At 42.8% G+C, this 23,235-nt stretch overlaps 3 protein-coding genes across 4 annotated transcripts in view; 2 read left to right on the top strand and 1 right to left on the bottom strand.

Moving 5' to 3' along the window:
- Positions 1-603: 603 nt before the first annotated feature.
- On the bottom strand, positions 604-6,826 carry LOC311139608 (NLR family CARD domain-containing protein 3-like). Of its 2 annotated transcripts, none has more exons than XM_084174519.1 (9): positions 6,795-6,826; positions 5,589-5,847; positions 5,358-5,457; positions 4,238-4,312; positions 4,017-4,067; positions 1,991-3,812; positions 1,761-1,847; positions 1,499-1,666; positions 604-1,214 (listed from the first exon to the last, which is right to left on the bottom strand). In XM_084174519.1, the coding sequence occupies exons 2-9, from the start codon at positions 5,817-5,819 to the stop codon at positions 878-880; spliced, it is 2,871 nt and encodes a 956-aa protein (XP_084030645.1). In that variant the 5' UTR covers positions 5,820-5,847; positions 6,795-6,826; the 3' UTR covers positions 604-877. The 2 variants fall into 2 exon arrangements, with proteins under 2 accessions (XP_084030645.1, XP_084030644.1); XM_084174518.1 differs by lacking the exon at positions 6,795-6,826 and adding an exon at positions 6,686-6,770.
- A 2,695-nt stretch (positions 6,827-9,521) lies between these two features.
- On the top strand, positions 9,522-15,315 carry LOC311140001 (myelin-associated glycoprotein-like). The gene is made up of 8 exons (XM_084174977.1): positions 9,522-9,598; positions 10,478-10,876; positions 11,710-12,021; positions 12,249-12,512; positions 12,868-13,140; positions 13,641-13,740; positions 14,033-14,198; positions 14,354-15,315. Exons 1-8 carry the CDS (start codon positions 9,571-9,573, stop codon positions 14,555-14,557), a joined length of 1,746 nt encoding a protein of 581 aa, XP_084031103.1. The 5' UTR covers positions 9,522-9,570; the 3' UTR covers positions 14,558-15,315.
- Positions 15,316-16,021: 706 nt separating this feature from the next.
- The window catches only part of LOC311139441 (DNA repair protein XRCC1-like), a 29,643-nt gene continuing 22,429 nt past the window's right edge, over positions 16,022-23,235 (top strand). Inside the window, exons 1-4 of the mRNA XM_084174318.1 lie at positions 16,022-16,471; positions 16,842-16,934; positions 19,380-19,487; positions 19,856-20,014. Coding sequence (XP_084030444.1) covers positions 16,421-16,471; positions 16,842-16,934; positions 19,380-19,487; positions 19,856-20,014 — 411 coding nt within the window. The 5' untranslated portion in view covers positions 16,022-16,420. The remainder of the gene's footprint in view (positions 16,472-16,841; positions 16,935-19,379; positions 19,488-19,855; positions 20,015-23,235) is intronic.

The raw sequence follows: 23,235 nt of genomic DNA, 5'->3' as shown, positions 1-23,235 counted from the left end.
GGACCGGAGGAACGGTGCTGGGTGCCTAGGAGGGACATTTTAGATCCCTCCCTCCTGACGGAGTTCCACCGGAGTCATCCTACGCGCCCTGCTCCGCGTCCTCCTGGCCGTCCCCGAGGGGGGGGTACTGTCACGGAGACCGCCGAGGCTGCTCCTCCTCCTTGCTCGGGCAGGCTTCGGCGTTCGTCGTCCCCGGAGTACTAGCTACTACCGCTTGATGTTTTCGATGTTTGTTTGGTCATGTCTAGTTGGTGCACCTGTCTCGTATTCTGTCTTGATTATGTCTCCTATAAGTTCCCCTTGTGTGTTATTGTCCGCTTGTCACATGCGTACTGGTTTGGAACCTTGGCTTCATTTGTTGTTTTACGCACCCCGCGTATCTTGTTCGCCTCTAGTGTTTCGAGGCCGTTTATTTTTGTGTATTATCGAGTTCATCAGTAAAGTCGTCTTGACTTATCCTCTGTGTCCTGCGCTTGACTTCACCACCGCATCCACATCAGCATCCCTGACACAGGAATGTAAACAAATTTGTGCACAAAATTTGAGCGAAATAAGCTTTTTGTGCTAATGGAAAATGTACACTTTACATATTGCATTTATATTTTTGTTCAGTGTAAAAATAATGGCAGTCTAGTTTAGTAAGAGTCAGTGTCACTTGTGACATTTATTCTGAAAATACAGAAGCAAGTGAACAAATGGTAGTAACATTATATCAACTGAGATTCTCAATGAAATTAACTGTGATTATAATGAATCTACTACCTTTTAACAGAGATTCTGAATATCTACATTATGATTGGCTGGGATTTTTTGAAATTACAGCCATCTCAGTTTGTGGATAATCTATGCTCCTCACAGAGCAAAAGGGTAAGTGAAGTCATCTCACTCCAGCCAGGTGAATGGGGGCGTTCAAAAGCTCCAGGATCTTGGTCTCCAATTCCAGGGCTTTGGCTGTGTTCTCTCCTTCCCCTCCCTCCCCATTCTCCCCACCTGCTCCCACCCTCAGCCCCTTCAAGACGGACTGTAGGGCATCTGCGTTCTTCACTGAGTCCATCTGGTCCCGGTCATCCCGTATCTCCTCTACCCAATCCAGGTAGGCCTTTAGCAGTCCTAGGTCGTCCACAAAGTTCCCAATGATCCGGAGCCCCGGCCGTCGATGCTCCAGCTCCCTCAGCCTCCTCTTCCCCACCTCCCCAATGTCATTTCCCACGATGCTGGGAAGGAGAAAATAATAATAATAACAGGTCAGACAGGATATTATCATAGCAACAACTGCGAAATACACTAGATGGCAGTATGTCAACGCCCATTGTAACTTCAGAGAAAACTGTCAACATCAGATCAAAGTGAATTTGTCCCGTGCACAGTATACAGCAGATGTAAACAGTACAGTGAAATACTTACTTGCAAGCTTTTCCTCAACAATGCGGTAATACTAAGTCAGATAAAATAAATAATTAAAAAAAGATAATACATCTCCCTCTCGTCTTTCTCTTACGTCAGCGTTTTCAGAGAGGTGTTCTTGCTGAGGCAGTTGACAATGTTCTCTGTTCCTCTCTCTGTGATGCCAGTGATGTCCAAGTAGAGTTCCTCCAGTGTAGTGTTCTGCTCCAGGGCATTCCACAGCTCCAGAACCCCTTCCGGACCCAAATTGTTACCACACATACTGTACAAAGTAGAGGAATCAAGAGTTTAGTGTGAGAAAGAGGCATATGAAACAGTGTTAGAGATGCATTTATGTTATTTTCAGAGTCACTTACAACAGCTTCTTCACCTGACAGTCATTTGATTTCAACACTGCAGATTGCAGGATGGCTGCCTCCCTTTCCAGACAGTTATACCGCAGACTGAGAAAAAATACAAATTATAGTTACCTACATTAATGAGTTAATTGCTATACTTCTCCTCAGCTAGTCCCTGTGAATGATCAAACATTTGCAACAGGTGGTGCAGAGCTGTGTCCCACAAGAAAAATGCTATGAATACTCACTAAAGAGATTCACAGCGGTGCAATATTGGAACTAGCCTGCTAAGACCTCTGTTTCCAATGTTGGAGTATCCCAGGTTGAGCTCTTCGAGCCTATGTGGGGAGAACTGCAACACATAGTGTAACGCTGCACAGTCCACCACACTCAGCTTCATCTTGAACAGGTTCAGACGCCGGATCTCTGGTGCCGCCCTGCTGGTGACTTCCTTCATGTGCAGCTCCATCAGACAGTGGAGCAGGTTCAGCGCCGTCTGGTTGGCTAGCTGCCTACCCTTAAACTGGTTCTGGAACCAGATACCCAGCCTGGTGGGGATATCCTCCCCCTCCATGCCCACCTCCAGAGGGGCCAGCACCAGCCCATCCAACTGCCCCTCCAGCCTGGTCCGGAGAAGCCCCATGAAGAAGCGAGTGAACATCTGCAGGTTCTCCACCCTAGTCTGGTCAAGGTGGAGGTCTTGGCTCAGTAGGGGAGTTGGGGAGGTGGAAGGTGGGGGGATCTCACCAAAGCACCAGAAGTCCAGAGCCTGGATGATGTGTCCCTGCTTTGAGAGGTTGATCGCACAGTACAGGGCGGCCAGATGCTCCTGGACGGTCAAGTGGAAGAAGGAAAACATCTCCACCCTCTCCTCGTTCAGAGGCACCAGGATCTGACTGAGGAAGGTGCTCTGTATATCTACTGGCGTGAGACCATAACATTCCAGGTCCTGTATGTCGAACATTATCTTACTCTTTAGAAGGTTTTCGTAAGCTAATCTCCCCAGGTTTGTCAGCTGCTGCCTAACTAGAGAAAGTACCTCCGATCTGGGGGTGTTCCTCTCCGCCTTCCTTTTCAGCGCATGGTGCTTGATGGCTGTAAACAGGTAGCAGTAGTAAACCTCGCTGACTGTCCTAGGTGGGTTCAACTCTAGAGACCGTGAGTCACCATCTTCCTGACTGGAGAAGAACTCTGCCAAGGCGGTGCAGATGATATAGCAATAGAGAGGGATGAAGGAGAGCACAAAGAGGTTGTCATTGTCCAGGATGTAGTTGTACACCTTCTCAGACACCTTGGGGTCCTTGTAGAACTTGAAGGTGTACTTCTTCACTTGGTCCTCCTCGAAGCCCAGGACCACGCAGCAACGCTGGAAGAACCGCTTAGGAGCCTCCGTGGAAGGCCTGGATGTCAGGATGACCGAGGATTCTGGGAGTAGACTCCCCTTGATCAACGCCACTATCAGCTCTGACACGGGCACCTTGGAGTCCACGCTGATGTCCCTGTCAGGAGCGTTCCAGTCCAGTTGGTATTTAAACTCGTCCAGCCCATCCAGAATGAAGAGCAAGGAACCTGGCGAGGCCAGAAGCTCTGGCAGAACCGTCTTAAAGTAGCGGAAGCGGTCTCCAAGCAGGTCCAGTAAGCTCACCGGGGCTTTGATCAGGTTCAGCTCGCGGAAGCGGAGGTCGAACACACAGGTGAACTCACGCATGTGCTTCCCCAGCGCCCACTCATAGACCAGCCTCTGCACTGCCACGCTCTTGCCGATGCCAGCGATGCCCTTCACCTTTACCCGCTTCGGGGCGCGCCCTGTGGTGCCTTGGGGGCTCAGGAGGTGGCTAGGGCAGATGCGTTGGCAGGCCTGGTGGGCGTAGATGCGTGCCCGTCGACTGGCCAAGGTGAAGTACTCATGCTGGCTGCTGTCAAATGACTCGTTGTCCTCGGTCACGAAGAGATCAGTGTATCGGATCTCAATGTGAGAAGCAGAGTTGGAGGCCTGCCCTCCCCCTTCTGCGTAAGATGTAAGTCGTTCCGTACGTTCCAGAAGGGTATTTTTGTGAGCTGAAAGGGGAACTGCAATAAAAGAGAGGCAAGTAAATTACACGCAACATGGACATACATACCTAACACATTACAATAAGATACTCAAGTCATATCTAGGGGAAATGTTGCTGCAATTTGTGTATCATAATGTCTTTATAATCAAATATTGATTCAACAATTAATTCAAGTTCAGTGCTACACAGTTTGGCCCAACTCTTAACGTTATCAACCTACCTCTGAGATGAGAAGATTTTACACTCCGCCGAGGCTTCAACTCTTCCTCAACTAAATTATCAAGACAACAATTTGAATTATACATTTGAAAGATACATTTTTTCCCACCTGGGGATTGAATACATTTAATTGTGTGATATTACTGATGTGTCAGTTGGGCACACTAGAAAGCATGTTAGTGATAATTGATTAATATCTTTAATATTGATGGAATTCATTACCTTTGACCTCAGTGGTCACAGTGAATTTGCTCTTGCCTTTGAACAGTTTTGAAATGGGGCTTTTTGGCTTCTTCTCTATAGAGATGAGAGAGAAAAAAATGCATAGATGCAAACTAGAAAAACATCAGGTTAGATGTTGTCCCAGACTTTGTTGATAATAACAGGGAAAGGTCTTTGACACTATCTGCACTTCCACCTAAGACTTACCGCACACCAGTGTGTCGCCAGTGTTTTATGCTAATGTAAGCTCGAGTGTAATTGTGTTTCCATCAGGAGTGTGACTCTAAAGACTTGGGGCGAGCAGAATCAACATCCTCTGCATCATCAAGACAGTTGCTTTGTGAGAAGAAGTTAAAGTTCACAGTTAGCCATTGTTATGTAAATGCAAGCTGGAAAGTACCAGTGGCCTAACATTGGCCCAAAGTCAGAGCATGTCCGCCAGAGCCATGGCCCAGTGAGACATGGGTGCCGGTCTGCGTAGATGGAAACAGAACATTTTGAGCCTTTTGGGTAAAACACCAGGGTAAATCTCAGATGGAAACTCGACAGAATGTCTTATCACATTGATAGAGTATTTTATTGACTACTATATACAGGCTAAATGAATTACTTTTCTATCGCTGTTCAAGGACAAGCATGTATGCAAACCGCTTGCCAGTCCAATCTGCAGTAGTTAAGACCTTGGCAAGACATTAGAGGATTTGCCACAGTCCAGAGAATTGCACTTCAGGTGAATACTACAAGCCTGAATTGACTCTGTTAATCATTTCCCCATAATGTTCAATAAGTCAATCTGACATATTTCTTCTTTATCAGCTCTTTCACTTCGCATTCAGTCACAATTAATTCATGAATTTGCCCGTTTTTCAGCATCAGGTTTGGCTCACACTGCCAATATCCTATTTTTGAATCAAACATAATCGGCAGCCTGCCTTTGGCTAAACCTCAATGACAACACTGTTACAACCACCAGTAGTTTTTTTTACAGATATCACAACTGCTCTGCCGCCTGGCCTGGTCATTGATCTGTTTGTGCTCTGCCAACCAATGATAATAGGAGTTGGCAGACAGCACAAGCAGATATGGGACCAGGCTACAAATCCCCTGCAGCCAGGCTCACCCTCCACTCTAACCGGTGTGGCCTCCTGTGTCCCTTCCGTCCTCTCCCTGCAGTGTCTCTCCACCCAGACCTGCAGCTCATCACAGTAGTAGTCCTGCACCTTGTATTGATAAAGAGACAGTCACAGGACACCATTATGTTAGATGCAGGAACATAATTACAAAGATAACCTAATATGTTACTTACATTAAGCAGGGCATTATAAGTACTGTAGTTCATCAACATACACACCTCCCTCAGGACCTGCAGGAAGCCGCGGCTGCTCTCCTCGCTTGCGCACACCGTCTCCAGGGCCTGCGCAACAGCATTGGAGGGTGAACGCTCCAGCAGGGACAGGTAGTGGGCGTGGGAAAGTACCCCGGCGTCACATAGCCAGCGTAGTAGGGGGGCCGGGTGGACATGGGTCCACTCCAGGAGCACATCCCGCTGGGAGCGCAGGAGCTGCTGGGCTGCAGAGCTCATGAGCTATGGAGGTGTGGTGCTGCTGGTGCTGCAGATATGTTAGTGTATGGTTATGAATTAATGATGATTATGAATTGCATTTATTTACTGTATATTGCACCATTCATTAGGTTGCAAAGTACTTTATTTTGTACTAATAAGAAGACCAGGGAGAACAACTGCCCCCTCTCATTGAAGCCTAGGAAGTTCAATCCTGACAGCGATACTGCAGGCATTGGTTGCAGAAAACAGGATCACCCACTATAGTTAATGGAAAAATGGCAATATTTGTTGTCAATAAATGTTTTGAAGACCATCATGGTATCAATAATTGCATCTAATACACCAGATGTATGTCCTTGAACAGATTTTTTGTTTTTAAATGCACACAGAAGAAGTTGCTAATGGCAGCCTGCAGTACCTCGGTCGGCCTTGAAATTAAGTTATTCTATGAGACGGGGAAGCAGTGACCTAGCCTGCAACATCACTTCCTGGAGTAGCTCAAACTGCGCATGTTATGTCTCCATGAGACTCCATCCTAACCTACTTCTTTGGCTTCAATGCGCTATTGAGTCTTCACATAGGAATGAATGGTGTCATGTGATCGATTTGTTTTGTCCATCCATATACTGTATACAATCATTGAAGAAGACCAGCTAGTTAGCGCTACAGCACATCCTATATGAAAATAATCCCAAGTAAGAGAGAATTCAGAGTTTATATGGATCCTTATACAGTACATTCTAATTGCATAGCAAAAAAGTGGGTTATTGACTTTGTAGGACAAAACATCCACACCCAGTATACAAAGCCAAAAATTGTGAGGTACAAAAAACAGCAAGAGACTTGGTACAAACACTCTTTAAGCATTACGAAAGAACCCTTACCTGAACAGAAGATATTCTTACATTCACTAATGCAACCTTCAATCTTGCACACTCTTTTGACCAAATATTGTTGACTGAATGCAGGGATTGTATGGATACTCTATCTTACCTGTTGGATGGCAGGAATGGGAGTGCCATGCTCAGAACTACGATAACAGAGCAGCTCAGGGAGTCCATAGTCCACAGTTCAATCATGTGTCTAGGAACCTGTTTTATCACTGTATTATTGGGTCAAATAGACTGCTTCTCAAGGCTATGATAACACTACCCATATGGAAACGATATAGAAGTATTTAACAAGATTCTTATAAGTTCTACCTGGAACTTGTGAGTAACACATATGGCAGCAAATACACTTACATGATTCATAGAAGATTCTTGTAATATATGACTTATACGGGTGGTTTGCATTTAGACAACAGAAATGGTGCATGTATTATATAAAAAACATAGAAGAGACATGTAAGCTAAGCCTTCTAAGGTCTCACATACATGGGACACACATGTCAAAGCACTTGTATACCACTGCCTGACATCATTCACACATGCAGGAGGAGAGGAAGAGAGGAGAGGAGGAGGAGGAGGAGAGGAGGAAGACAGGAGAGGGGAGGAGGACAGGGGAAAGGAAGACGAGGAGGAGAACAGGAGGAGGGGGAGGAGGAGGAGATGGACAGGAGGAGAGGAGGGGTAGGAGGACATTAAGAGGGGAGGAGGAGGAGGAGGAGGAGAAGGAATGACTTTGATAGCAGCAGTGAATCTATTTAGTTATTAAGTCTCTCAACAATCATTCGCACGATAGCACATTGGTAGTAGTCAGTGACAAATATGGGCATGGTGAAATGGGCATGGTGAAAACCCTCAATGGAAGAACAAAAGGCATAGTTGAAGATAAATCAACTGTCTAGTAGGAGGTGCTGCCCAGCGTTTAAATGAAAATGTATATATACAAATACTGTATTTTTCTTATAGTATTTGTTATGGTTTTTTACATGTTTCCCAGAATATACACTTTCTTATAATATTCATAAATGACTCATATAATTCATATACTTTGTAGGAAATTCACCGAAATCATGATTTTAATTGTGTTTGTCATATAAGACATATACTTTAAGTCAACACATATACACCACTGACATATAAGGGAAAACATACAAAAACTTACCAGATCCTTATGGATTTCTTAAATTTATATCCAGAGCAACTTACAGTTAGTGAGTGCATACATTATTTTTTTCATACTGGCCCGCCGTGGGAAACAAACCCACAACCCTGGCGTTGCAAACGCCATGCTCTACCAACATCCCTGCCGGCCATTCCCTCCCCTACCCTGGACCAATTGTGCACCGCCCCATGGGTCTCCCAGTCATGGCAGGCTACGACAGAGCCTGGATTCGAACCAGGATCTCTAGTGGCACAGCTATGCAGTGCCTTAGACCACTGCCCCACTCGGGAGTACAAGAGTCTTCTTTGATCTTCATGATTTTTTTCCATATGGGTAAGCTGAGACAACAGCACCCAGAACACTGAAAAGTACAGTAACAACAAACCATAGGTACCAAGGTAAATTCATACGTAGAATATAAGGGATATACAGAATATCCATGAGTCGACTTTGTGATTGTGAAAACCTCCTCTGATTTTGGCCCCTTTCCCAAAACGTATTGTATTGTGCTTAGAGTGATACCATGTGCTCCAGTCTACAATCTCACTCTATATGCACAATAAAGATAAACAAATAAAATAGTGATATTTTCCTTTATTTTGGTTTTGTCTGCAGTCTGGCTTCTGTTTACCTTTCCAATACAACATTGAACCGTTTTTGCTCCTGTATTAGGAGCTTGAATTGCTTTATTTTTTATATATATATATATATTTTATTTTTTTTATCTCCAAGTAACTGCTATTTTGCATCTTTAACACGGGTTGAACCCTCTCCCTCTTGATCTTTAGTCATGAAGAGTCTTTCTGACATTTATTCATTTTATTCACCTTGATCTTGACCTCTCAACACATTGTTTTTCATAGTTCTTTTCAGAACTACAGCTTCACATGAAAAACATTCCATGCAATGTTGTTTGTCCTGGCTTGTGCACTGACATCATTCAGTATATTTCTTTAAAACTAGTAATAGGAACTTTGTTGGAAGGTTCAAAATAATTGTCTGTAGCCCACTTCTGAAACGTCAATGGATAAAGTTCAGGTCACACTATTTATTTATCTTATTAATTATTAACTTTGTATTGAATTTTACAATCTACATTATCAACCTCCATTTATGCCAATATAAGATTGTTTTCCCTGCATGAATACAACGGCCTACAGCTAAAAATGAGTCGGAGTCAATGAGAAGAGATTTAGTGGTGTGAGGAAGCGGCTAACAGCATGAGTGTGAGTCACACGTCCTCATGCATCTCCTCACACAGATAACTGCTGATGTCTCTCTTTCCTTTATCTGTCACTTAGGCAATGGAATCCTCCATCTCAGGGGTTATGGGCCTCTTTTAAAATGGCTGATTGTATTAACAGTTATTCTTCTCATACGAGTGTAGGATCATCATTTACTGTATTTTCACCTTGCACTGCGCAGACACACAATGTATCATAAGCCAATAGCAAGTGGTGTGCCAGTGTGTATTATAGGCCTATGTATTACAATAATGTCATTACAAATTATGATATTATATGAGATGTATTTGAAATGCGTTAGCTTAACTATTTAGTATTGTAAACCATTGGGGAAATCATTAGGGGTCATAAAATAAATTAATGTCACCATGACATTATGAAACCAAAACAACTTCCTCCTCTCCTCTTCTTCCATCACACCATCCTTCCCTCTGCTGTGTCTGTTGAGCATGCTTCTAGTCATGTGTCCAGACAGAATGCTCCTGCTGTGTACTGTGATCTTTGGTGAGTTGCTTATGATGTTATATTTAAATACTAACTGCCATTTTTTTTTTTATGTGAAGAGCCTTATCACTAGGATAATAGGGATAGTAAAAAATGTTATCTTAACAACACCCCAACTAACTGTAAAATGGTCACCTGCTTACGTTGACGTAACATTACATATAATGCAACATTGAGATTTTACCAGTGATCCTGTTTGGTCTTGTGGCATTTTAACATAAAGTGAGGGATATTTTCATAAATATATATTTTTTAGATATGACGAAAATGAAACTGTTTAAACTGAGCTGTAGAGCAGTTTGCCCCATGCATTGAGGCACAGGCCTACTATAAAAAGAGGGGAAATGATTACTGTACAATTCTATCCATTAATTGATGCAATTGTGTGTTCAACAATATAAGGGGTGAGAAAATAAGTCAGTAAATCACAGAGACCATGTTAGTGCAGTAGGATGATAATGCTAGCAAAGCAAAGCATGCCCCTTCCCCCTTTCTTAATTTAACTCTATTGTGAAATGTCCCACCATGTCACATTGTGCCAGTCTGCCCGGCAACAAACAGCTGGACAGAGAGTAATTATGATTATAATTTAAAAAAGTATTTTATTTTATTTAATTTCATTGATAATTGAATGTACTGTGAACACAATGTTATTCCTCCATAGCATTACTTTAGGATGTAGTTTTAACCAGGAGTGGTTATCTGTTGGATGCTATGTGTTACTTGTGTTCTGTTATAGTGTGGTGCTACTATTTTTACTTGTACAATATCTTCTTCACATCTACCAGACAGTGACATAGTTGCACAGTCACATTGTTGTACTACAGGGCTTTAACTTTTGATATAGCTCATGTCTTCTCTACTACTTCATCCCAACAGGCTTGTGGAGGGACACCCATGCTGTGTCGCCCGTGCCCTCTGTCCCAAACAGTGTCCCTGCCTTGGCAGGCTCCTGCGTGGCCATCCCCTGCTCCTTCACTCCTCCAGCCTCTCACTCCGTCCTGGGCAGGCAGGGAAAGAAGGTGGGCGTGAGGCTGCGCTACAGGACTAGTCACTACCTCCCCCTGCGGAGAACAGCTTTCAGTACAGATGACAAATCCAAAGTCAGCAAGGAGTTCCTGGGCCGGACATCCTTACGGGGAAACACGGACGATGGAGACTGCTCTGTAATGATTGACAGGGTCCACCTGGCTGACTCCTATGTCTATGAGCTGTCGCTGAAGGGCCGTGGACAGAAAGACTGGGGGGAGGCGAGGAGTGTCGAACTCGTTATGTCAGGTGAGAGGGATCCCATCTCACAGAATTACATACACTTGAGTATACCAAACATTTGGAACACCTTCCTAATATTGAGTTGCACCCTTCCTTTTGCCCTCAGAACAGTCTCAATTCGTCGGGGCATGGACTCTACAAGGTGTCGAAAGCGTTCCACAGGGATGCTGGCCCATGTTGATTCCAATGCTTCCCACAGTTGTGTCAAGTTGGCTGGATGTCCTTTGGGTGGTGGACCATTCTTGATTCACATGGGAAACTGTTGAGCGTGAAAAACCCAGCAGCGTTGCAGTTCTTCACACAAACTGCCTGGCACCTACTACAATACCCAGTTCAAAGGCACTTAAAGCTTGTGTCTTGCCCATTCACCCTCTGAATGGTACACATACACAATCCATGTCTCAATTGTCTCAAGGCTAAACATCTATTTTTAACCTGTCTCCTCCCCTTCATCTACACTGATTAAAGTGGATTTAACAGGCGATATCAATAAGGGGATCATAGCTTTCGCCTGGATTCACCTGGTCAGTCTATGTCATGAAAGAGCAGTTGCTTAATGTTTTGTATCCTCAGTGTATTTATTGTTATTTAACAGGATCTCTGTGTCTCATCTCTTATTATATAGTAGAGATAAAGTAACTGCTATCCTTTTCGTTGTTATATAAGATAGTTATTTTATATGGCTCATGTTAAAACACCAATCTACCAATTTTTACACAACCTGAGTTGAATTATCCCTAATGCTAATGGACTAAATCAAACAAAATATTTACTTTATCCTCATTTAGACTATGTTCATCAGGTCAGTTCTTATCTCTCTTTGTCCCCCTCACTGACAGACTCCCCAGAACTCCCAGTGATCAGCGGTGTGGGGGCAGCGGCAGAAGGACAGGTGGTTTCACTAAACTGCAGCATCAGTTACTCCTGTCCCTCCCAGGCCCCCACCCTCCAGTGGCGGTGGGAGAGAGGAGCCCAGGAGAACAACATCGAGTACGGGGAGCCGCAGGTACTCCGGCCCCAGGGCCAGAGGCCTACACTATGGGCCTCTCTCACCTTTACAGCATCGTACCGTATCAAACCCAGAATGAGGTGTGAGGCAGTATATCCAGGAGAAAGAAGAGTATACACCGTAAAGGAGCTCCATGTGACATGTAAGTACTTTTCTATATAAAGTTACGATTGTGTGCAATGCTAAGCCATTGATATTGAAACCATGGCCCATTTTCACAGTGTTTCAGAGTGCTGATCTAGGATCAGTTTTTACTTATAGATTGTAATGAATAAGATTATATAGACTGGGGGGGGGGGCTGATCAGCACTCCAACTCAGCGATGCTTTATGAATACTGGCCTTGATTGCTATTGTATCTCTCCTCCAGTCCCTCCAAAAGATGTCACAGTCCAGGTCCAAACCTTGACTGTCCAGGAGGGGGTGAACGTGTTGCTGGCCTGCGCCTGTAAAGCTGACCCGCCTGTGTCCGTGTACAGGTGGTCATACACCCAACATGGGCTAACTGTAAACCTTCACCAGCGCACACACATGGTCAGGGTGTACAACGTGACCCGAGACCTGAGGGTCCGCTGCACAGCCCAGAACCTAATTGGACAGGCAGAGTCCAAACCGACTTCCTTAAACATTCAATGTAAGCATTCTGTAGAGTCAATGTTTGATAGGTTATTTGCTTCCAATTCCTGGGTATGGATTTAAACTGCTGCTATTTGTACAGTTGTACACTTTACATTGTGATACAATAACAATATTTTGAATTGAGAAGTTCTTGAAATATGGTGTCATAACCTCTAAGGTAAGACCCCTTTACAGTAGGTCCCAGGGACTCTAACATCCCTGATCCTTCTATGATGCTGCCTCTTTCTCTCTTTCGCTTTCTCTCTCTCTCTCTCTCTCTCTCTCTCTCTCTCTCTCTCTCTCTCTCTCTCTCTCTCTCTCTCTCTCTCTCTATCTCTCTCTCTCTCACCCTCCCTTCTTCTATCCCCCAGACAAGCCTGTCATCCTCCATCTCTCCTCCTCCTGTGTTGTGGAGAGGTTGGAGGTTCTGTGTCGCTGTTCTGTGGACTCCAACCCCCGGCCTGCCGTAACCTGGAGTGTCAACGGTAGTGTTCCACCATACAGTTACAACACATCAGTAAGCTCAGAGAACGGTACACTAACAGCCATGCTGAGGGGCCACATGGACACTCCACTGATGGTAGTCTGCTTTGCCATTAATGCACTGGGCAACGACTCCCACACACTGCTTCAGGCAGAGGACGGTAAGCATCGGGGCACCACACCACACAAGTTAAATACAATGGTGCATCTCAATTGTATTTTCTTGACTCCTCGCTTCCTCTCTCCTCGCTTCCTTCTCTAAACGCATTGGAAGAGAAGGTCAGAGGAAAGGAACCTCTGACCTTCTCCTCCCATGCATTTTGAGAAGAAGGCGAGGATCGAGGACATGTGGAAACAGGGAAACACAATTGAGATGCACACACATTATACATTGTGTGTTGTAGGCAGCATCTGCACTATGAGTAAAACATGAGGATGAAATACTAAGCATGAATCATTCATGGTCACTTAGGCCTATACTTTCAGATGATTCTTCATGAATTCATTAATGGTTCCTGTAATGTCACTGGTTGGTTGACCTGTTCCAATAGTATACTATAATAATACAGTATAATATAAGATAATAAAATAATCTGTTGAAGGTTGAAGAGCTAAAAAAGTGTTCTCCTGTTTTTACATTGTTTTTGTTGTTGACTGACAGGTTCTCTGCTGTGGAAAGTGATACCTGCAGTATGCATCTCTTTGGCCACCTTCCTCCTCTCTCTACTCCTCCTGTTCTGCTGTCGAAAGAGGTCCGAAAAGTAAGAAACACATTTTCTGAGACTTAGTTGTCTCTGTCTTCTCTAACGTCTGCCAACATTGTGCCTCAGTTACTTCAGGTGGCTTACAAACTTGGAATAGCCAAATGATATACCAGTACATCAAACATATGTTGTTTCATTTAAGATACCATTGAATAGAATTATGAAAGAGGAACTATTCATTCACATGTAAAACCGTTCTAAGAGGATAAATATTTAATCTTAAAAGTAGATGTTTCATTATGATGTCCTCTCTAATCCAAACTCTTGTCTTTGTCTTCTTTCCTTAAAGTCGTGTGCTGACCAGTAGACCTCCTATGTATCCTGGGGACATGGGGATCTACCAGGATCGGATGCCCCTCTACATCAACTGCACTGAGGTCACCAACATCTACACCAATGGCAGCTACCAGCTGGTTTACCAGAACTGCACCCCTCTTTTTGTCCGGACCAAACAGGTACACCTGCTGTTCTGTGCCAAAAATATAATTTTGCTTGTAAATGGGTATGTTACAATACAATACAATACAATGCAATACAATAGCTCTATTATCCATTGAAACATAAATGTCCAATGAAATGGTGTGATTAACCACATGATGTTGTGTCCCAGACACATCCGATGGGGAGGCGAGGTGGGGAGAGACGAGGTGGCGAGAGGAGAGGGGGAGAGAGAAGAGGAGGTGAGAGACGAGGATGGGAGAGAAGAGGAGGAGAGAGGCAAGGGGGCATGGTGGACAGAGGAACAAGAGACAGACAAAGCCCTGCCTCCACTGACACTAATACTGAAACAGCTATCTACCTGGAGATCATCTGAGTTCATGTCTCAGTGAGGTACGTCATGGATAGCTCTGGTCCAGATCGTTAGCAATAACGGCTTGGACCAGAGCTATGTCATGGAGTGTAAGAGAGCTCTTACAGTGTATAACAAGACAAAATGCAGCATGCACTTACTGCTTGACTGGTGAAGATAATGGCACAATGATATCATATTCACTTGATATAATTTTGCATGATCATACATACAGTACCAAGTAGTTATGCAAAATTATACCAAATGGGTTAAGTGGCATGATTTGATATGATGATTTGTACATGTGCTCCATGAAATACTACTGTACATTTATATTATCATTCGCTCATTTTGATATTTTATATATTTTATAACTTTGTGTACATAATTGTAGGTTTAGCAGTCCTAGCTACTTCATCAGTGCACATACTTTGTGGCTAATGAAGATAATGGTGCACACATGATATTCACCTATTTCATACAGTCCATTTTTCATCATTACATGTATAATGTCTGTATAATGATATTCTAGATGGGATGAACATGATTGTATGATGTGATGATGATAAAGGTTTTAGACAAACTTCTCTTATAAAACAATCACTTTAGTATATGCTTTATATAAAGGTGCCTCCCAACCTGACCCTGTACTCAAGAGGATTGATGGTCACTAAAGCAAAAAAGCCATTCGTAGCTACACTAACAAACTATTTCATATGCTTCCATATGTATGTTCTGGTTCTACATTCATGTGACAAAATAAAGCTTTTTTCTGTGCTTTTAATGTTGATAAGAATGTGTGCAGAAGGGCATGGGACAAAGGAGTGTGTAGTTTCGGTGGAAAAAGTGGAGTGTTTCAATTGTGGGGGTGGCCATGTTGCTGGGGATCAGAAATGTCCTGTGCGAGTGAGACAGGTTGAAGTTTCCAGGGTGCAAGCAGTGCAGAACGTGTCATATGCTGAGGCAGTGAAGAAAGCAGAGGATGGTGGGCAAAGGGCGAGGAAGCCTGAGAGGATCCCTGTGAGTAGTAGGCCAGTACAGAGTGACCCGAACAGTTTGTGCTTTAGTAAGGTTGACTTCTTGGCGTTTATTGCTATGGTCATTAATTGTACCGCACAGATGGAAAGGAAATCCCAGAAGATTGAATTGGTAGCAGCAGCAGATACGTTTTTTGGAGTCAGAGATTTTAGCGCAGAAGAACTACAGGGGGGTTTGAGAGAAGGGGTTCCAGCCTCCCAGGTCAATGGCCTGGTGTAGGATCTGTTGGGGCCAAAGTAGTGGGAAGGGGTGGTGGAGTGTGTTGGGGATAGTGGTATATACTGTATATGTATAGGGTTAGATGGTGGTGCAATTTCCTTTTTTCCCCATTTCCCTTTTTTTGTAAACAATGTGCAATGCAATTTTCGAACTGTGAATGGCAGCAATACGCAACAAAGCGTCTAGTCTGCCGGAAAACCACACAAAGAAGAAGAAGAAGAAGTAGAAGAAGAAGAAGTAGAAGAAGAAGAAGAAGAAGAATCAACTGTTTTGATAGGCTAAATAAAATGTAAACCGGAAGTTACGTCAGAGGTTGTGAATCGAGAGGGATTTTGGTACGAAATTCAGTGGTCACGGTTCAACCTCAAAATACGTTTTGGCTGTTATTGTCTGCCTTTACATTAGAATCAAATTCACAGGGAAGTTAAATACAATGCAGAGAACACAGAAAATGTCAAACAGTGTACTTCTATGGAGTATTTAGAGCCGTTTTGCTTTCTATAAACTAGCTATGAACGTGTTCCATTGTTTGCTACCCAGTCAATTACTAACTAGCCACCAAGCGTATAGCTTTTGATAGCTGAAAAAACACAAATAAAGAGGCACCACAAGTCAAGTGACTAACGCAAAATGCCGGAGATAAAACTCAAGCACGTCGTGTCTTGCAGCACCGAAGACAATGTAAGTTGTCCAACTACTAGCTAGGCTAATTAGCTAGTACATTAGCCTGCTTGATAGCTTCCTGACGTGTTAGCTAGCTAGGTTTGCTTGCTGTCTGATTGAAAGATAATGTTTACTGTTTAGCCCTCAATATGAGCAGTCTGCACATGGCTTTTTTGCAGCCCACCAGAACAGAAATAATCATTGTGACCGTACTGTACAGTATTTGCATGCACCCTTCGAAGTAGTTAGTTAACTACACTTCCCAGTAATTTGTTGTTAAAAATGTATCTTCTTGAATGTAAACAGTAACTCCTATTTCCAGTGGTAACAACACCAGTTGGCAATTGCAGTTCATAGGGTCCTAGCTATTCTTGTTGTTTTCTTGCAGACTCACAAGGCTGACAACCTGCTGAGCTCTGACACATACAGGAAATGGAAAGCAGCAAGGCCAGGGGAGAAACAAACCTCAGTCATTATACAGGTAAGTGGCTACTTCTCCTCCGCTCTGTGTTTTCATGGGATTGTGCAACAATTCACTGACTCCAATTCACACAGCAAATTTGTGGGTGTTAAATCTCAGTGTTGAGGTCAAAAATGTTGTGAGTGTTATATCTTAGTGTTGATTCTAGTGGTGTTAACACCAGTGGGATTTAAATTGACGCAACCTGCAATGAATAAATGAAGTGTTATTTGAATCACAGTGGAATCAACACTGCATGTCATTACTCGACTGTGAGTTAATTTCCTTTAACTCATATTTCCCAGCATGCTTTGTTGCGGGTTGACTTTCAGAATGGTTTGTTTTAATATATACTGTATGTTTCTGCATGCACATTCATTAATTGACCTAAGATAAATAACCTACATTTTCCTAAAATATTCCAATCTGTCTGGTTGGACTTATTGCACCCGTTACTGAGATGGTTTTTCCAGTTTAGATGTTTTAGGTAGTCTTGTTTGACGAGTTCTTCACCATAGCAGTCATTCTGAATGCAGATTGTGGGTGATAAATTGTTGAATATCCTCCCTATTAGGGGTGTGAACGTTAAAACGTTTAAACAAAATTTGGATCCTCAACCTTAAGAAACTAACCCTAACTGAATAACTACCACAAACAGGTCCCAATCATCATCATAAAGGGAAAATAACAATTAAATAAATACCTAACGCAACAATGTAACGTTAGGAGGAAAAAAAGCAGAGCAGCAGCTCAAATATGAGTGACAAGGGGAGCAAAGGGTGGGAGAGGGTTGGCAACCAAGTCGACTCGCGCTGGTAGACTACTTATTGCATCTGATTACATCAGGGCTCTCCAACCCTGTTCCTGGAGAGCTACCCTACTGTAGGTTTTTTGCTCCAACCCCAGTTGTAACTAACCTGATTCAGCTAATCAACCAGCTAATTATTATAATTAGGTGCGCTAGATTAGGATTGGATTGAAAACCTACAGGACAGTTGCTCTCCAGGAACAGGGTTGGAGAGCCCTGGATTACATAGTACCTGTTTTGACTGCATCAAACCAAGAGAAGCTAGTTAAGCTAGCTAGGCAGCTAGCTAGCTAGCTAACGTTAACTAGGCTAATTGAACTACTTAACTTTAACTATGCGCTTTCTCCCTTTCTAAATCCTACAGTAAATAACAACTCCATTCAGATTATTAAGTAGCAGCCTACCTGTTGGGTCTTGGTGTTGTAGCCTGTCCTTCTCATTTAACTTTTAGTTTGTCATTTTAATTTAATCTTCCATTGATTAGCCGAGATATCTCCTAATAACTTAACACAGGCTCTAGCTGTATGACTGTAGCCTAGTGCCGGTTTGATGACTTGTGATTGGATGACAAAAACAACAAGCTACACGCGCCACACGTGAAAAGCAAGAGCAGCAGCAGCAATACAGTTTTCTCTCTCTGCAGGAAGCATGATGTAGACCATCTGCATTGTGAATTCAAATGGAATTTTATTAAACGTTCTTATAGTTTTAACGGAAAATCGATACAAATTATCTGTTTAAATGACAAGAAAAAATGTCAAATTGTCACATCCCTAGTCCCTGTGACTGGATTCCAATAGAAATGACAAATTACTTCACAAGCCAGCATATTGTGACTTGCAGGTCTGATATGGCCCATGAGCCAGGTTTTTCAGACCACAGTGTTGGGGGGAAACTAGGCCATAACTAAATGCCTTATGAAATGAATAATGAATGGTCATAAAGGGTTTACTTTTAATTTTAACATGAAAATTAATTTAGCAAAATCCTAGAGGGAAACCTGGTTCAGTCTGCTTTCCATCAGACACTGGGAAATGAATTCACTTTTCAGCAGGATAATAACCTAAAACACAAGGCCAAATCTACACTGGAGTTGCTTACCAAGAAGTCGGTGAATATTCCTGAGTGGCCGAGTTACGGTTTGGATTTAAATCTACTTGAAAATCTATGGCAAGACCTGACAAATGGTTGTCTAGCAATGATCTTCAACCAATTTGACAGAGCTTGAAGAAATGTTTAAAGAATAATGGGCAAATGTTGCACAATCCAGGTGTGGAAAGCTCTTAGACATTCCCAGAAAGACACAGCTGTAATCGCTGCCAAAGGTGCTTCTACAAAGTATTGACTCAGGGGTGTGAATACTTATTTAAATGAGCTATTTCTGTATTTCATTTTTTTTTTAATTAAAAAATGTCTAAAAACATGTTTTCTATTTGTCATTATGGAGTATTGTGTGTAGATGGGTGTGAAAATAACAAAACAATTTAATCAATTTTGAATTCAGGCTGTAAGTTACTGTAACACAACAAAATGTGGAATAAATCAAGGGGTATGAATACTTTCTGAAGGCACTATGTATTGTAACACTTCCCATTGCCCTGTTTTGTTTTTTCTTAGTTTGTACTAAATAACCCATGCTGTTTCCCCCATCGTTTCAGTTTGAGAAAGAAGAGCAGGTGCACAGCATAGACATAGGAAATGAAGGGTCTGCTTTTATCGAGGTGCTGGTGGGACACTCAACCTCTGTCAAAGACCAGGACTATGAGGTATGCCACCCCCTTACTGTATATAATATAATATAATATAATAATATAATATAATATAATAATAATAATAATATGCCATTTAGCAGACGCTTTTATCCAAAGCGACTTACAGTCATGCGTGCATACATTTTTGTGTATGGGTGGTCCCGGGGATCGAACCCACTACCTTGGCGTTACAAGCGCCGTGCTCTACCAGCTGAGCTACAGAGGACCACTGTACATTGTAGTACCGCTATACCTCGCTGATGTCTACCACACTGAATGCACTGAGTGAAGATACTAGTCTCTGCCTCTTATTATGGACAATACTACCATTACTTATAGTGTGCTGCTTAATTCCTAAGAGAACCTCTCACTCGCTCTCCCAGGTTCTGCTGGTCACGTCCTCCTTCATGTCCCCCACGGAGAGCCGTAACGGCACCAACACCAACCGGGTGCGCTTCTTTGGCCCTAACCAGCTGGTGAAGGCTCAAGCCCAGGAGAAGTGGGACCGCGTGAAGATTGTGTGTAGCCAGCCGTACAACAAGGTGAGCTGCCCAGCACTAAGAGAGAACATTAGTGGACAGAGAGCATTGTGTGTGTATGTCATGCCACCTAAATCAATGTAAACCAGGGTCGTATTCATTAGGCAGCAAATGGACTGAAACAGGGAGGGACTACCTACACTTGTCCAATAAGAAATGTCAATTTTCGTATTCCGTTGCGAAACGTTTACAACCCTGGCGATGCGTTATTTATTAGTCAAGTTATGTGAAAAGTTCAGTTAAGGCTGCGACGGTCTTGGAATTTGAGGTTACAGTAATTGGCCTGGCCAATGTACACGGTCACCGACATAACGAGGGGGTATGCTTCTTAATAAAACCTATTTGAAACAAGCCATTACACTTCGTTATTATCATGGCATTTTATTATTATTATTCTTGTTATTACTTATTAACGGAGTCAAAATAAAGATTTATGCCTGCCCTGAATATGTTTTTTTTATACAGATCCTATTTCAACACACAACCATTGAAATGAAGTCGGATGGGTTTTCTACCACTTTCCCCGAAATATTCGTATAACGTCACAATCCCTGCGGCTGTCATTCGATGGCATTGGCATATGTTCTTCGAAGAGAGAAATAATGTAGCCTAAGCTACTGAAAATAGGCCTTTTACAAGATTAGATCATGACAGGAGCGTTTGATTTTTATTAAAGAGATTGAGTCCAGGCAGGCTACTTTAGGTATCTTTCTGAATGGACATACAGGCCTATAGAGCCCCACAGTGGAGGTGTCATAATACCCATAAAACCTAGTGGTCAAACAGGGAAATGGTTCCAATTGTTTTTCCACCATTCATTTTTTCCATAGTTTTTTTTTTAGAAACACTTTAAAATAAGGCTTACCCTGGCGTGACGTTTAGATAACCATGTAAATCTCTCTGGGACAAAGTGACTTTTATCAATATATTCGGCTCTATTTACACTCTAATTTCAAAGTAGACATTATGCAAAACTACAAATCCCTACGTCATCTCTAGCTGACACCTTTGCTAACATGTAAACTTGCCCAAGACAGTTCACAGAATTGTACATTTAAAGAAATGTAGCCAATTTTTTTCATTACTACATTTAGCTAACATTAGATAGTTAATCCAGAGATTCTTACCTTTGCCTCGATTTGTCAGTCTCGTCCAGATCATCATGGCATTTGTAGTTCTTTATGATAGCCCCATTAGCAGCTAATTAGCATTTCATTTTTGGGGGGTAAATGCAGGCAAATATATTTATAAAAGTCACCTTGTCCTAGAGAGATTTACACAGTTATCAAAACGTCACGCCAGGGTAAGCCTACACGAAACACAGCCCTTATTTGAAGTGTTTCTAAAATGAATGGTGGAAAAAACGATTGGAACCATTTCCTTGTTTGACCGCTAAGTTTTATGGGTATTATGACTCATTCTGTGGTACTCTATTGAGAGAATCAGCTAACCCACACACGCACACCCCCGTAAAAGCACCCGTCAATCAAAGCCACCAGCGTATGTCAGACCCAAGCAAATATTGATCCTTTCCTTAAAACGTATAAAAAAACGTAGACCTATCTTAGGCTTTCCGAAAGTAGGCTATATTATAATGAATGAAAGTATGAAGGGGACAGCTATGCTATAATATGAAGATTAAATTGACAATCCTTAAAATATGAACAAATACACCCAACAGCCTATTTATCAAGGGGGAGAGTGTTGGAAAGATTTCTCAAATATTGCGAGGAACTATTATAATTTGAATGGATGAAAAAAATTAAACTGACTTCGTTGACTTCCTAATGTGAGGTGAAGAAAAAATGACTGAAGCCCAGCTGGACACTTTTCTACATTTAACATTTACAAGAAGCAGGACAGGTATACTATATATACAAAAGTATGTGGACACTGATAGATTAATTATTAATGACTAATTATTACACCCTGAAACTGTGTATAATGTGGTAGAAATGTGTGAGTGTAGGACCAGTAAAGGCTGGCATTGAGCCACTATTTAGCAATGTGAGTAAGAGTTAGGCCAGACAACAAAGACAACTGAGAAACTAAGATAAAGAGGCCTCCCAATTTAGGGAGGGGAGAAACTGTTATGAAAACATGGTGCAGAATATTGTGAGAACGGCAATAACTGAGTAATGCAGGGAGTAGGATATGTGTGTGTGTGTGTGTGTGTGTGTGTGTGTATGTATGTGTGTATGCATGTGTGTATGCGTGTGTGTGTGTGTGTGTGTGTGTGAACTGAAGGTCAGTAGAACAGTTTTAGAGTGGAAAACTACAGCCCGCCTACAGAGGGGAGGGATTTCTTTTTGTATGACGTATGAGTACAAAAGATGGACTCTGAAATTGTGATGGCAGAATTCTCAATGAATAAATATCTCTGACTATGCAGACCGGGACTCTGGCCGTTACTTAAATCCCAAAAGACTTACAACCTTTTGGGAGATGCACAGAGACACTAAAATAGTTTGTTAAATAATTCACATAACAGACACCCCTTCAAATTAGTGGATTCGGCTATTTCAGCCACACCCGTTGCTGACAGGTGTATAAAATTGAGCACACAGCCATGCAATCTCCATAGACAAACATTGGCAGAAGAACGGCCTTACTGAACAGCTCAGTGACTTTCAACGTGGCACCGTAATAGCATACCACCTTTCCAAAAAGTCAGTTCATAACATTTCTGCCCTGCTAGAGCTGCCCCAGTCAACTGTAAGTGCTGTTATTGTGAAGTGGAAACGTCTAGGAGCAAAACGGCTCAGCCGCAAAGTGGTAGGCCACACAAGCTCACAGAATGGGACCTTCGAGTGCTGAAGCGCGTAGCGTGTAAAAATCATCTGTTCTCAGTTGCAACACTCACTACTGAGTTCCAAACTGCCTCTGGAAGCAATGTCAGCACAATAACTGTTTGTCGGGAGCTTCATGAAATGGGTTTCAATGGCCGAGTAGCCGCACACAAGCCTAAGATCACCATGCGCAATGCCAAGTGTCAGCTGGAGTGGTGTAAAGCTCGCCGCCATTGGACTCTAGAGCAGTGGAAACGCGTTCTCTGGAGTGATAAATCTCGCTTCACCGTCTTGCAGTCCGACGGACCAATCTGGGTTTGGCGGATGCCAGGAGAACGCTCCCTGCCCCAATGCATAGTGTCAACTGTAAAGTTTGGTGGAGGAGGAATAATGGTCTGGGGCTGTTTTTCATGGTTCGGGCTAGGCCCTTTAGTT

This window comes from Coregonus lavaretus (genome assembly GCF_964263955.1).
Source record: "Coregonus lavaretus genome assembly, chromosome: 13".
Taxonomy (NCBI): Eukaryota; Metazoa; Chordata; class Actinopteri; order Salmoniformes; family Salmonidae; genus Coregonus; species Coregonus lavaretus.
Note: the sequence above shows the minus strand (reverse complement) of the source record. Positions and strands in the feature narration are given on the sequence as shown.